This window comes from Callorhinus ursinus, unplaced genomic scaffold (assembly GCF_003265705.2).
Source record: "Callorhinus ursinus isolate GAN/ISIS: 27379988/994484 unplaced genomic scaffold, GSC_fseal_2.0 scaffold43, whole genome shotgun sequence".
NCBI lineage: Eukaryota > Metazoa > Chordata > Mammalia > Carnivora > Otariidae > Callorhinus > Callorhinus ursinus.
In genome coordinates, this window is record NW_027397105.1 from 7,624,651 (window position 1) to 7,639,863 (window position 15,213).

Sequence of the window (15,213 nt, forward strand, 5' to 3'; positions counted from 1 at the left end):
CTAAATTCTCTGCGTCTCGAGATGCAGTGCACGTGGTTTTGTTCTGATTAAGTAAAAATGTAATGTGGATAACACTATTTTTACAGTTGTTAAAAATACCAAAGGAAATGTTTCAAGGGAGATATTCTTTCTTTTTTTTTTTTTTAAAGGTTTTATTTATTTGACAGAGAGAGATAGAGAGGGAACACAAGCAGGGAGAGTGGGAGAGGGAGAAGGAGGCTCCCCGCCGAGCAGGAAGCCCGATGCGGGGCTCGATCCCAGGACCCCGGGATCATGACCCGAGCTGAAGGCAGACACTTAACCAATTGAGTCACCCAGGCGTTCACCAGGGAGATTTTCATTACTCTGGTAAACCAGAACCTCAGATGCACAACTGTGTATTTAAAAACAGAAGCAGAATGCCCCCCCCGCCAGATGGGACGCTTGAATCTGATGACATGGGAATCCGGGGCTCACTAGCCCCAGCGGGAAGAACCACCCTGGGTGCCCAGGTCCTGGTTATCTGGTGTTCTAGAAGTTGGATTTTCTCTGGTCCTTCCTCATCCTTGAACCCTGTGATCAGTCCGTGTCTGTTTTGCTCTGGTCTCGTAAGCCACAGTGTCTAAAACAAAGGTGAAAGCACCAGGTCTAGTGAGCTGGCCGAGAAGATCTGGGCTATGCTGGACCTCAGCCACAAAGAGCAATCATTCCACCCCATAACCAGCTTCCCCACCCAACAACAGCTCCTCCCGTGTTGTAGCCAAAAAGCCAGACGCCCACGACTGATTTGCCTCTGACCCCTAACCGCAGTTCTTTGTGTTCTCAAAAACCTGTCCTTGGCATCATCGAAGCTTCGGCTCTCCAGCATGAGTAGGATTCGGTCAGGGTGGGTGACTTTTTATACCGTCTTCGCATTACATCCGCCAGCCGTAAAAAAAAAAAAGAGAAGAAAGAGAAAAACAGAACGGTCTCTGTGTTTGTTTCAGGGACAAGAGAGTAGGAGGGGAGCCGTGAGCCAATTTTACTGGGGAGTCAGCTGAGAGAAAGATGAGCATGTCTGGAAGCAACAGGTGCCGGCAGGGGAAGTTGGCAGGCCTGTGCCGGGGGCCTTCGGAAGGAAAGAAGGAACGGGGAGGAGACAGAGCTGGTGGGCAGAGGAGTCCTTCGGTAGGAGCCCTCATCCTGTGATGCCATGAAGCATCTCCTCCCTTCTTTGTTGATACGGCTGTTTTTCCTTTGGTTTTGGAGTAGTATCAGATATTAAAACTGTTCAAGAAAAAAAAAAACAACACACACACACACAACCCAAATAGCAAAAGAGTGCCTGGGTGGTCAGTCGGTTAAGCTTAGTCTGCTTTCGGCTCAGGTCACGATCCTGGGGTCCTGGCATCAAGTCCCGTGTCGGGCTCCTTGCTCAGCGGGGAGTCTGCTTCTCCCTCTGCCCCTGCCCCTGCTCATGCTCTCTCTCTCTCTCTCAAAAAAAAAGTGCAGACAATTCTCAGATGACCCTCCACCCAGATTCCCCTAAAGTTAGCATGTCACATTACTCTTGTACAGTGATCCAACTGTACTCTCGTGCAGTGATCAAATTCCCATTTTTCCATCAGGATCTAATCAAGGGTGCCACACCGTGTTTACTCACTAGTGGTTAGTCTCTTGTCTCTGATCTGTGACTGTTTATCAGTCTTTGTCTTTCACGATCTTGACATGTTTTAAGGATACCGATCAGGGATTTATTCAGCTGCCCTGCCATTTGGGTCTGTCAGACGATTTGGGAGAAGGACACCCTCCTCACCGGCATACCCCAGGGGTGCATGATCTCCATGTGATAAGGCGGCAGTGTTAACCTTATCACCTGGCTACAGTGGGGTCGGCCAATGTCTCCTCTGTAATGTTCCTGTTTTCCCCCTGCCCCCCTGTGAAACTTTCACCTGACCGCCACTCCTCTCCCCCGACCCACCCTCCCCAGGCATGGAGCGGCAGTCCCAGGAAGGGCTCTCCGGCTGGGACTCTGAAAGCAGCCTCCTGTGACACTGTCCCTCGTGGGTGGGATCTTCATAGTGTGTCTCCATGCATTCGGGGTTAAACAGGCTTCTGTGGGGCGCCTGGGTGGCTCAGTCGTTAAGCGTCTGCCTTCAGCTCAGGTCAGGATCCCAGGGTCCTGGGATCGAGCCCCGCATCGGGCTCCCTGTTCCGCGGGAAGCCTGCTTCTCCCTCTCCCACTCCCCCTGCTCGTGTTCCCTCTCTCGCTGTCTCTCTCTGTCAAATAAATAAAATCTTTAAAAAAAAAGTAAAAAATAAGAAATAAAAAAATAAACAGGCTTCTGTGTGCTGCCTGTTAGGAATCATGGGACCCTCCTCCAGAGCCTGTACAACTCGGGGGAGGGAATAAGCCTGCACCACTGCTGTTGAAATAAAATCATCTGGAAGTATTTTCATTTGAAGCTGGCTTTCAGAAACAGAGGCAAAACACACTAACGAAACTAATCTGGGGCATCTGGCGTTCCTTTCCACTCATGCACCTTTCCAATATAAACCTCCTAATCATTTATATCTTGTTTCTCAGGTTTATGGTGAAGGCAAGTCTCTTATTTCTCTCCAAAGAATAAACTCCCCGCCTAAAAGGAGTGAGCTCAGACCTAGATGCAAACAAAGCACAGCGCGGTCACGCTAAACACACGATCCACGCTCTAGGTGCTACCGAAGGCGACCTGCCCCGCTTTCCCTAATTAAGACGGCACTCACTCTCTGATAACTTGAGGTTTTTCCAAGTTCAGCGGCTTGGGTCCCTTGCTGACTCTCCCTCCCACTAGATGGCACTACATGTCACCTTCAAAGTGGACCGCCCTCCACAGTCTGCGGGAAAGGATTCTATTTTTCAACTGTGCAAGAGTATCACACGCCTTGTGGCAAGTACTAAATTTCATTCTTAATGAACACTCCCTCTTTTCTTTTTTCTTCTACATTCACTGTCATCTGACAGCTTCTGAAAGAGGTCAGATCTGAACTTTTGGGCTACAGTCCTCAAGGGATCACAGGATGGCGTGGCAGTCTTGACTGCATGATAATGGGCAAAAAAAAAAAAAATCAAGAGTTGCATCACTGGAGACCAGCAACTGGAAAGATGCTTCAGGTCACTGAACTCATTTCTTCAATTTCTCAGTTCTGATTTCACCCAAGTTTATAAGTTAACTGTATCATGATCCCCCATGGAGATTCTTAAACTGTATCAAATTAGCAACAGTGCTGTTCAAACTTTTAAGACATCAGGACTAGGGAGTTGCAACATTATGTAGTTACAATATTACTCTGATTGCGCATTAAAGGCATTGCTTCCATAAGAAATGTCATTTTCACAACTGTAACTCATCACCTCAGCAGAGATCAATTTTCAAAAAGCGGGGAGTCTAGTATATCTGGGAAACGTACGAAGAGAGGACACTCTATCAGCCAAGTTATTATGACTTGGGGGAGGAAGATGTCCCCCTCCCCCAAGGAAAAGTGCTAAGTGTGTAAAGTTCCCAACGGGGCCCGGCAATTTGACTGATGGTAATTGCAATTTGCAGTTGTTCACATGCATCCCTTAGAGATGGGAGGCCCTTTCGTTGTTTAGATCAAGTAGGTTTGTTTGCTCTGCGACACTCTTCCCTCCCCAATGTGAGCATCTGGTCTATGTAAGGTTAGCGCCTAATGTCATTAATTGCACAGCTTATTATTTTATTCCCATGACCCCCTCTGATATACAGATTTGGAACGTATGCTTTCCTGGCCAATCAACAGACTTATGTACATGAGACAAATACTCTGGCCACAGGATTCTCTTTTTAAGGACAGGGCAGATCACAATATTACGGAGGATTTTTCGCTCAGAGACAGCTATGCCTTTCACATAAAACGTTATCAGCACAAGATAACTCTCACTTGTTATAAAGGAATACTGGAGCATGAGAGCTATTTCAGTTCCAGGCTGTAACAAACGTGGGTTTTGTTGTTGTTGTTGTTTTCAATGCCTGGACTCACCAGTCCCAAAGCCTGTTCCATATCCTGGGTGTCTGACAGTGCTCAGGAGTTCAACAGGCACTTTAAGAACTTGCCTGTTACTAATTCCATCACTTTGCCCATCTACTCAGTGTCTCTGCTCTTGCACGCACCCTTGGACACACACACCTAGTCACAGGAACGAGGCCGTCTGACTGGTATTGCTGGGAGCCCCGAGGAGAGACATTCAGCTAACAAAATGACAGTGCTGGGCCTTCTCAGAATAGGCTGTTTGCAGTCTTTCTATGGATAGAGAGTGTACAGTCCCTAAGAGCCCCTGGGAACTCTATGCATAAGAGAAATTGCACCCTCTCCCCCTGTAGACAAGCACCCTGGACTCGCGGTCCAAAGCAACTTCTTCCCGCTTTCCTCCTACCCCGCATCCCTTCCCACTGTTCTTAACTCTGCTCTAAGGACAGAGGAACTCTCCCTGGACTTCAGTCCCTCTGACCTTGCATGGGTGGCCAAACTCTGCAGCTCCCTTGGCTCGAATTTCATTTCCAGCCCTTCGTGCAGAAAGAGCTTGTGGCTCAGGAGGGTGGGAAACTGCACATGGAGGTACTCTGCAGCTGCTCCCAGCTGCTAAGAAAGGCCAGTTCCTCCTGATAGGAACCGAAAGTTCCTCTGTTCCGTCTGCCTCTTCGGTAGACTTGGAAAACAAGGCAATGATCGGTAGAGGCCAGAAAATTTTAAATTTTGATGCAGCCGGGGTGGGAAGGGGAGGGGCAGAGAACCAACTCCTCAACTCCAAGCTGAGTGATCTTTGACCTTCCTGGATGCTATCGAGTAAAATAATTTAATGATACTCTTCTCCAATCAAATTTTCCAGTATTGCTAAAGAAAACACATCATAACGTAGGAAAGAAATGTGCTGGCACTTTTAGAAACGAGGAACACTTACTATCTTTCCCCAAAATTCGAGATGAGATGGAAACGTTACAGAAAATAAAGTGTTATACATACATATATATGTGTGTACACACATATCTTCAATACTTTATAAATAGGTAACTTTTGTTTTACAGAAAAAAAAAAAAACACAACACAGCCTTCTTGTTGGAGCAGAAATACACAGGGAGAGGGGGGCCTTCTTATTCAATTCTGAGCTCACCTGCTCTTGTACTACAACAGAGGCATTCGACTTCCAGAAAAGATTTTCCAGAGTTTTAAAGCAAATGCAACAATTCCCTACTTTCCTTTATGAACCCACCACCCATATAATGGAAATGCAGACTGTTCATTGTGAAGCTTTGCTTTCCCATGACACGCAAGCCACAGACATTTGTTGTCCTGATATCACGTTTGCTAAATTAAGCAATGTGGAATGTTTTTTTAAAAAAAAACTCCATCAGGGTGGAGTTTCACATGCAGAAGACTCCACTGAAGCATCCTCTATTATCATTAACAAATTTCCTGGAATCTAAACACCTGCCCTTTTTCATCTGTTCTAAGAATACTAGGACATTTTAAAACAATTCAGAGTAACTTCCTTTCTTAGAGATTTTGACAACACTCACTTTCTTGTCTTCACTACAAATCTGCTCAAAGGAAGAAATTGATTATACTAGTGGTGGGGGTGGGGTGCAACTTACAAAGTACTTTATGTTTTCTCCCAGTGAGGGAAATTTACCAAAACATCCCAATCATGGTCTTCTGGTTGTTTTCATTCTCAAATGCATTCTCCATGGCATTTTCCTCCTATTTGCTAACAACACACTTCTCCCTTTGTCTGGACGGTAGGGGGCACTGCCACAGCGAACTATTATGGTCAACTGTGAGATTTCAAGGGGCAAAACAACACGGCTGGACATAGAGGATTTTCCCATGTCAATGAGCATCTAAAAAATATTTTACACATTTTTTCTTCCATAATTCACTTCAGGGTGCAAACACTGGAGTTTTCTTTCTGTTCATGTTGTGGGGGCAAGTAGGGGGAGTCAGCAGTATGTGGTAGAAATCCCATATTACAAATTTGGGGCTGACTCAGGAAGGTCTCACCGAATCCCTCATCGTAAATATTGGCTGAACATAAGCAGTAACGTGCACTTAATATAGGTTAAGTAGTGTTCCGTGCAAGAGATTTTTTTTTCATAGTCTTCAGTCTGTCTCACAAACATCAAACTCCCAAGTTCAGAGCCAAGATGAAAGAGAACTGTGGCAACATTTCATTGAATAATCGCATAATCCAGGCTGCATAGGTGGAGGGTTTTTTTTAAAAATAAGTTTCATATGTAATTGAATTAAACTTAAATTTATGCATCCAATAAAAACCATTGCAAATGGTAAAACAAAGACATTGCTCCGACACTTAGAAAATTAAATTCACCAAACCATGAAGTCTACCGGGTAGTTATTTTTGTAACCACCATAAATTGTTTTATAGCACTCCTCTGCTGGAATAAACAATCCGAGGAGAAATTTACTTTACAGCACACGCATCTTGTTTGCAAAAGAGAGTGACCTAAAAGTTTAGGGCTCTTTCCTTTCTTTTTTTTTTTTTTTTTTGTTAATACTGTGTTTCTAGTTACCTTGAAACCTTCCTTCTCTTTCGTGAGCAAAGGCTCACAGAAAATAAGATCCAGGTCTGTAGATATCCTGCGCCCTCACATACTCATTTCTGGAATAAGAAGAACAATCATACTTTGTGAAAATAAGGACTATATGGCAAAATGAAAATAAAGGGTTTTAGTACTAAATATTTCACCGTATTTAATGGCACCTCAAGCCAAACGTTGTCTTGGACCTTTCGAGAAGTTGCCTTGAATTGTGTTCCCTTACAGCACTATACGAGGCCCAATTCAATGCAAACTGCTACAGATAAGAGTTTTAGGGGTCTTTAATCACTTCTTTCTTGTGTCCTTGATGGAAAAAACAGAGCTGCCTTTGTGCTAAAAAGAAGGACCTGTTGTTTTCAGATTCAACAGGTCATTTTTATAAGAACTTCCCAGAGGATACAACATAAATGACAGAAACACAAGGCGATTTTTTTAAGTGGCTGATGATTTTAGATGATATATATTCTATATTAAGTGAAAGTTGTTTGTTTTTCTTTCCAACAAATGCAAAGTTACTGTTTTAAAAATGTTTAATATTTGAACTTGACTTTTAGGGCCAAATGTTTTCTCCTAAGTTGGCTTACTGTAAATTCGGCTCCCGAAATCAATCTGAGGGTGTGCCTGACCAGCCTCAAGTAAATAAACTTGTCAGATCGTGTTCATTTCTGCTTGGGAGATGAATTATTTATTTAGTGGACTTTTGAAATATATCTAAATTGTGGTCACTTTTGTAATGTTCTTTCAGTTAAAATAACAAAGAGAATTCATACTTAATGAACAAGATAAAACTTTCTAAAATGAAAATTCTGGCCACATGACTTTTGGTTGTTCTCAGAGGAAAGAAAACAGGCCAATATTTTATGGCAAATAAAATCCAGGTGACACCAGGATTTATTGGAGTTTGGCTGATTCCATTATTAAAGGTGGTCTAAATTTGAGAAGACTGGCAAATTTAAGATTAAGAACCGAATCAGACTTGTTTCCTAAACTTTTATTGGGAGGCTTTTTCACAATGTAACCAGTGTCCCTATTTTCCCCCCTTTTCTTCTTTTAAAGAAGAAAAAATTGGCTACCTCATGTGTGAAGAGAATTGTTTGAAGATCTTTAGGAAAGTTTCAGCCAGGCCAAAAACACAAGGTACTATTCCCTTTAAATTTAGCAAACACTTTCCAAAACTCATTCCTCACCACAAACAAAAGTTGTTATCCAGGAAGCCCTTCCTTAAAGCGCATTGACTGGTTGCCGGCACTTGCTCGAACATGTATTTCCCAACTACCTAGACTCTGGTTCTTGACACTTTTACTGAGTCTCGATATTACTTACCACCTAGGACAAGGATCTGGCAAAAGGTCAAGGTAAATGAATACCTGATGGCAAAGACTGCGGGAGCCCCGGGGGGTGGTTCAGCAGATAAAGAAGAAATAAAAACAGGCGCTCTGAGCGAACGCATGGAGCACACTGCAAGGCTAATAATCGACGAACAGGTTTCTCACTTAGGAGGTACTTTTTTTTCCCCACTTAAGCTAACAACAGGGCTACTTTCACGGAGCAGGAGAACAAGATGGGATTGGCCGTGTGAGGAAAAGGAAATCCCAAAAACTAAAGAAAAAATCGTGAAGGCCAAAATTTCCCTCCCACCGCCTCCCCCGACACCCACACTTCCCTGGAAGCAGAAGGCGGCACGAGGAACGAGACCCCTCAACTCAAAAGCAGCCACTGCAGAAAACCGGGACGGAGGGGAGCTGGGGGTCCCCCCAACCCGCGCACCCCGCCCTTCGGCTGTCCCCCCACCACCCCCACCCCCCGGCCGTGCCCTGCGCCAGCTCACCGGTACCAGGCGAGGCCCTTGTGGTAGCTGCGGTCGAAGAAGTGGGGCTCGGCGCCCACCGCGCGCACGTCGGGGTGCACGCGCAGAAACTCCAGCAGAGCCCGCGTGCCGCCCTTCTTCACGCCGATGATGATGGCCTGCGGCAGCTGCTTGCTGCCTTCGTCCAGCAGCAGGGCCAGGGTCCCCGGCGGGGCCTCGGCCACGCTGCTCCCGGCCCCGGAGCCGCCGGGACCTCCGGCCAGGCCGGGGGGCTCCTCTTCCCAGGCCGCCTCCTCGCCGTCGTGGCGCGGCGCGGGCGGCCGGAGTCTCCGCCACGGCTGCAGCTGGAGGAGGCGCTTCCTGTGCGCCGCCGCGGGCCACACCGCCAGCTCCCTCGGGCCTCCGATCAGGGCGCCGCGCCCCGGGGCCCCCGCCTCGTCGCCGCCGCCCGACGGCCGTACCAGCGGGCCCGCCAGGGTCTGGCAGCGCTCGGCCAGGCAGTAGAAGACGTACAGGGACGTGAGCAGGGAGCAGAGCATCAGCAAGAACTTCCGGAAGATGCTGCGGGACAGCGGCTCGGCGGAGGTGGGGTGGGCGCCGGCCGGGCCCGGAGGGGCCATCCTAGCCGGAGGCGACGGCGGGCCGCGCGCGGGCCATGCTAGGCCGGGACTCCGCCGGGTGCCGCGACCTCCTGCGGGGGGCCCCGCATCGCCCGTGCGTCCCTGCGGCCGTGCGAGCTGCGCCTGGGAGACGGAGCCCCCGGCGCCTGTGAGCGGGATCCCTGCCTCCGGTCGAGGGGGCGGGAGGGGGTCGTGGTGCCGTGCTTAAGAAACCATCGTCTTAGACTCGCCCGAGTCCTGAGCCTTGGGGTCGCGCTCGGCGCCCCGGTTCCCTGAGTCGCCCGGAACGGGTCCTGGCTGCGGCGGCGGAGGCGTGCGTCTCAGCCCCGGCCCCGAGCGGCCTCTCGGCGCGGATCCCCGTTCAGCGATCGTGCATCCCTCGCTCGGTCCCGCGGAGGGGACTCGAGGCTCCCGGGCCGCGGAGCTCCGTGCGCTGCGGACAGCGGCGAGCGACAGTGCCTTCCTTCGTGCCCGTGGCCGCCGGGGCGCGCCCTCTGCGCCCGGCTACGAGGTCCCACCGACTCTCCCCGCCCCAGCGGCAACCAGAGGCCCGCGGCGGGCCGTGCACCCTTCTTTGCGCGCGCCCGGCTGCTCCAAACGGCCCTCGGTCCCCACCTGGGAGCGGCGTGCCGGAGCCGGGCTGCGCGGGACCTGTCAGCGGCCGCGCCACTGCGCTCGCAGACGCTCCCCCGCCGCCTCCGGGCCGTCGCCGCCGCCACACGTGGGGCGCGGAGGGGAGCAAACTTGGAGGTGACGTCAACGGCCCGGGCCGCACCAGCCCCCGGACGAGCGCAGTGGGGCGGACGGGGTGGGATGGAGAAAAGGTGGCGCGGACCCCGCCGCGTCGGCCCAATGACATCGGAGAGGGCGGGGGCGACCGGGGCGACGCCCCTTCCCCACTCCGCCCTCCCTGCCCCGCCGCTGCCTCGCCCCCTTTCCGGCGAGCGGTGGGTCTGCGGGGGCTCCGGGGTTAGTCTGACTGACAGCTAGGGCCGGCCGGATCCCCGGGGGCCTGACTTCCACCCGAGCCACCTAGCAGCCTCGGCTCAGCCCTGACTCCCTCCGAGCCCCCGCTCCCGCCTCTGTCGCTCCATCTCCCGCCCCGCCCCCTGCCACCTCCCGGGCCCTTTGGAAGTTTGGTGGGCGGCAGTTGCCAGTACCCGCTGCACGCCACGCCCCCGTTTGTCTGGGGCGAACTGAATTCCTCCCCGCGGCGCCGACTTGCACCTACTGTAGTGTCCGCTGCTGCCCGGGAGCGAAGCCCTTTCGCCCCTCGGCAGTATTTTATTTTGTCTTTTCTTGTGCCTGTTTTGCCTTGTATTAGTTCGGGATGATCGAGAGTTCCCCAGGACCGAGAAAGGAACAACTTCTTAGGAAATGAACCAATAAAGGAACCCAGGAGAGAAATTAGGAGTTTTAGAAAAAAAGATCAGTTCCGATTCCACATCCCTATGCGCAGTTTTTGATGAAGGAATTTTTTTATGTTGTTTGTAGTAGAGTGTGTGTGTGTGTGTGTGTATGTGTGTGTGCGCGCGCGCGCGTGCGCACGCGTCTCGGTAAAGGAGTTAAATAGCCTTTCCTGAACAGCAGTTTCCTCTTTCTCTTGCCCGCCCTCCCCCCCCCCCCCCCCGCGACGCTATATCCTCTTCACGCGCTCCTCCGAGAGTAGGTCAGGAAAGGATACAAATCACCTTGCTGTTTAATGGAGGGAGGTGGCCCGTGGACCCCGCATGGGGTGGTTTTTTTATTCCGTTTCGATTTGTTGCTGATTTCTTAGTTTCCTTGTCTCAGCAGGACGCCCGGCAATGTGGGCGGGAGCCTGACCACTCCGCACCAACCCGTGTAAGTGACACTGGCAGCTTGCTGGGCCCAGTGTAAATGCTGACCAGCACCCCCCCCCCCAGTAGGCACCGCGTCCTGTGTCTCACAAGATGCCCACTGCTGGGACTTCCCAACCTTTTTCTCGCCTGCTTTCCTGCGCTCTGTGCTGTATTTGACCACGGAAGTGGACGTCAGGGGAGTCCTACTAGTAGACCCTTCTAAAGAGCATCTAGTGATTCTAACTGTGCGTGGGTGGAGCTGGTGTATTTGTGCCTTTGCTAGGCACGGTTTTATGTTTATGAAGTACCAATCCCACCCACCGTCTTCTACAAAGCAGCCAAGAGCTCCTTAGCTTCTGATGCTTTAAAGCAATGAACTTTTACAAGGATGAACAGTCAGGCCTGCCAAGGTCTGCTCTCTCTTTGTGTCCTAAAATTGGGTATCGACAAACCAGTTCGGTGTTAATACTGTCTTGAGCTTTAATATATTTTGAAGTTTTTCTCTAGGTATTTCAGTCTGATTGGCAGAAGGAAGACATAAAAACAAAGACCATTTTGAAGTGAGGCTGAAAGCCTATGCAGCCTCATAAATGCCAATAAACATGCCTTGGTTTCCTCCTTGGAAAAACGATGATCTCCACTTTCCCTTCTAGCTCCAATAGGTTACAAGATCATGCATTTATGCTTTCACATTTCAAACATAGGTATTTTCTTTAGGCAGGGGCTAAAGACCTACACTGTTTAGGACACATGGTTTTAGGATCACTCACAATGTCTAGGGCAGCTGTGTACATCCCAAATAAATTCTGAGCCACAAATACTAGCCTTAAAGGCAACTTTAAAATTTCTAACAGCCACCTTGAAAAAGGTGAAAAGAAACAGGTGAAATCAAGGTGAAAGATATCTCCGGCATATCTAAAAATGTGACTTTAGCATGTAGTCAATATAAAAATGATCGAGGTCACTTTATGTTCTTTCTTTTCGTATCAAAGTTTCTAAATCTGCTGTGTGTTTTACCTTTGCAGCACATCTTTATTGGGGCTGGCCACATTTCAGATACTCAAAATCCACAGGTGGCTAGTGGCTGCCATGCTGGGCAGCTTCAGTGGGGATGTTATTTTTGGTGAGAGAGGTGTATCTGTCGGTGTCTAAACAGGAAACAGCACATTCGAATCAGGATAACTCATTGGGGGGGTTATTTACAAAAGAAGTGCAATGTCTCAGGCAAAGAGTCAGGAAAAGAAAAATTCTTGACACAACAGCAGGGAAGAGGTATGTGGCATTATGTCTGATCATGAGAAAAACATCAAGAAGACTGATTAAGGTCTCTGGATAACATTAGCGAGAGTCATTCTCCACAACTGGTTAGAATATGCTTTGTCTTTGATCCACTCAGATGCATTTATTAGAATGGAAAACAATTGCAGCTAATCATTATTAAATGGGTGCTTTCAAAGAGGAACAGTGGTCATGAAAATACCAAGGAGCACAGTGGACTTTGTTGTAATTTCTTCTTACTTCTCCCTTTTCTCCTTTCCTTCCATGTTATCCTTAAAAGTGATAAGGTTCTGCCAGGAAGAGTTCTTGCTACCATAAAGCTGGTCTTGTATTCAGGGGTGAATAGGTGACGTTGATGTTTGGTGACTTCCAGCTGCTGCTTCTCTCTCCCTCGTGAGTACCCACTCCTGCTCCAGCATCTTCACCCAGTGTCCTACCCTCAGGCCTTTCCCAGCCGTGGATCCTATAAACCCGTTTGCTCTACTGTACAGAGGATCGCTTATCTTCTCTCATGCCCCACCCACAGAGGGTTTACATTTTAGAGTGAGGAATATCTTTACAAATGCCTTTCTCCTACCTGCCCCAGAAGCAAGAATTCGTGCTATTTTAAAACTGCGATCCACGATGAAGTATAAGGAATAAAACAAACCGTATGCCAAATTTCCATTTTTATTGCCCAGAGATGACCATGATTAATATATTGGCTAGTTATTTATATATAATATATGTTATTTATATGTACTTCTGTAAAATGTTATATACAGAATTTCTCTCTCTATAGAGATAGTTCCCTCTCTATATAGAGGTGGATGTCAGTATACATGAGATAGATAGAGATAATTCTTTAAAAATACTAAGACTTTCTAGCAGTGTGGAGAATACAGAGAGCATCTTTTGGCCACCTGTCATAAGGGACCCATGAATGGTTCTGCTCAATGAATTTGGGTGCTTCACTGGACCTTTTTTCTTTTTAACCTCCCCTCACCCCAGAAGCCCTCCCTATGGCCCTCCATTGCCCTGTTCCTTTCCTGTCTGTCCCTCACGCCCAGCCCTCCTTCCAAATCCTTCCAAACCCACCAGCCACACCCACATGGAAGCCAGAGAGCCCAGGAGCCCAGTGATATAAGAGATGAAGGTCAGCCTCTTCCTGGGGCAGGAACAGGGGGTAAAGTGGGTCCCGGAAGGCAGAGTATATCCCACAAACGGAAAAACAGGAGCCTTAGGAGTTTATAATCTTAATGCGACAAAACATGCACACAGTCCTTAGAATGCAAATTTGCATTGTATTCAACTCAAGTGCCAGACGTGGTGCTACACATTCACCAGATTCATTGTCAGTGCTTGGTTACGCCCTCCCCTTCCTGTCTCAAGGTCTCTGGTGTCTCTACCTATAATACGCATCCCCTTCACCCTTCAGCTATCAGCTGGAACAACACATCTTCAAGGAAGCCTTCCATGTCCATCCCCCACCCCTGCTTTGAGCAAATCTGACACAGATTCTCTTGAGTCCCAGGTAGTTTTCCCTCCAGATTTTATGAGGGTTTGTAATGTTACCGGTGCATGCTTATGCTACGCCTCCCCCTTAGACTATGAGCACTCCACAGAGCCCAAGACCATTCATTGCTCAGTAGCATCACCTGGTGCAAGGCAATGCCCAGTAAAGATCTGTGGATGAACTAATGACCCCAGGCAAGAATGGAGCTGGGCATTCCAGTCTGAGAGTACCTCACAGCAAAGTCAAGTCCAGACAGGGTGCTGCGTGTTGTAAACTGTTTGTGTTTCAGCATGAATGAAGCATGGGCTTGGCCTGGGGAAGCCATTGGAGGGAACCAGAAGTAACACAGAAATGACGACAGAGAAGGAACAGGAGCTAGTTGCTGAGGGCCTTGTGTGATTTTCTTGAGAGTCTACTTTTATCGGACATCTGTAGAGATCAACAGGAAAATACTTGCTTTCTTAGGAAGACTTCCCAAAAAAGCTTTCTGAAACCCAACAATTAATGACTCTTACGCAACAAAAATATCTGTTGCTTGGACTTATATGTGCGCATCATTCCAGTATAGTTTTTAAAAGCTTTACCATTCAAGGGGTGCCTGGGTGGCTCAGTTGGTTGAGCGACTGCCTTCAGCTCAGGTCATGATCCTGGAGTCCCGGGATCGAGTCCCGCATCGGGCTCCCGGCTCAGCGGGGAGTCCGCTTCTCCCTCTGACGCTCTTCCCTCTCGTGCTCTCTATCTCTCATTCTCTCTCTCTCAAATAAATAAATAAATAAAATCTTTAAAAAAAATAAAAGCTTTGCCATTCACGAATGGAAACCTTTTGCTTCTCAGAACATATTTCGATCACAACCATATTGAGAGAATAGAAGGTTGATACAGCCCTGCTTGGAATATAAAACTACCTGGTCCCACAAACTTGGACTTACTTCTAATCAAAACAGACAAAACCAAAGAGACAAAAAAAAAAAAAAAAAAGAAGAAGAAGAAAAGAAAGTCCAGGATCTTCAGACCTCAAATTCAAGCAAGTGCCCGATTTCTCGTTCTCAGCCCCAGGACTAATAAATGTAGCGTTTTAGAAAATGACTTTGAGAACCGAATGCTGGATAAGTTAGAAAAGCTTGAAGCAGACAATGCATTGAAGAAGCTGTAATTAAATAAATAGCAGCCGTAAAATCATAGAATCCCAAACTGCAGTGTTGGTAAGGGGTACAAAGAGGAAGAGAAAATCTAAAGTATCTCACAAAGCAAGAAACATGATAGAGTAGATGCAGCAGATGAAGTAGAAGCAGAAGTCAGAATCCACTCCAAGTATTGCCATTCAGTTTGTCCTTCCATTGCTGGTCTGGTGTTTGTTTGCCAGTGGGCTCTTCCTTCTAGCTCTGCAGTCAGGCAGGCTGGTTTCTTGCTCTAAATTGACCTGGAGACGTGCCAGCAGGACTGGAGAGATGGGATGGGGTGGGTAGCGGTCAAGGGGAGAAGCCAGAATGGAAGCTGGGCCAAGTCCCATTCAGAACTGAAGTAACAGTCTTGGTCTCGAGTCAGTGGTCAGCAAACGGTGAGGCAGGCTTGAAAGGAGGTCATCGGGGCTCTCAATTACCCTCTAAATCAGATGTGGTCC

General features: G+C 48.3%; 1 protein-coding gene and 1 long non-coding RNA gene across 2 annotated transcripts in view; one reads left to right on the forward strand and one right to left on the reverse strand.

Moving 5' to 3' along the window:
* HS3ST3A1 (heparan sulfate-glucosamine 3-sulfotransferase 3A1) overlaps positions 1-9,764 on the reverse strand; it is a 95,917-nt gene extending 86,153 nt beyond the window's left edge. Inside the window, exon 1 of the mRNA XM_025864417.2 lies at positions 8,401-9,764. Within this exon, the coding sequence (XP_025720202.1) occupies positions 8,401-8,999 (599 nt within the window). The 5' untranslated portion in view covers positions 9,000-9,764. The remainder of the gene's footprint in view (positions 1-8,400) is intronic.
* Positions 9,765-10,619: 855 nt separating this feature from the next.
* On the forward strand, positions 10,620-14,544 carry LOC141370705 (uncharacterized). Its single transcript, XR_012374974.1, has 3 exons — positions 10,620-10,841; positions 12,378-12,490; positions 14,427-14,544. It is a non-coding gene; the product is annotated as an uncharacterized lncRNA (long non-coding RNA).
* The last annotated feature ends 669 nt before the right edge of the window (positions 14,545-15,213 follow it).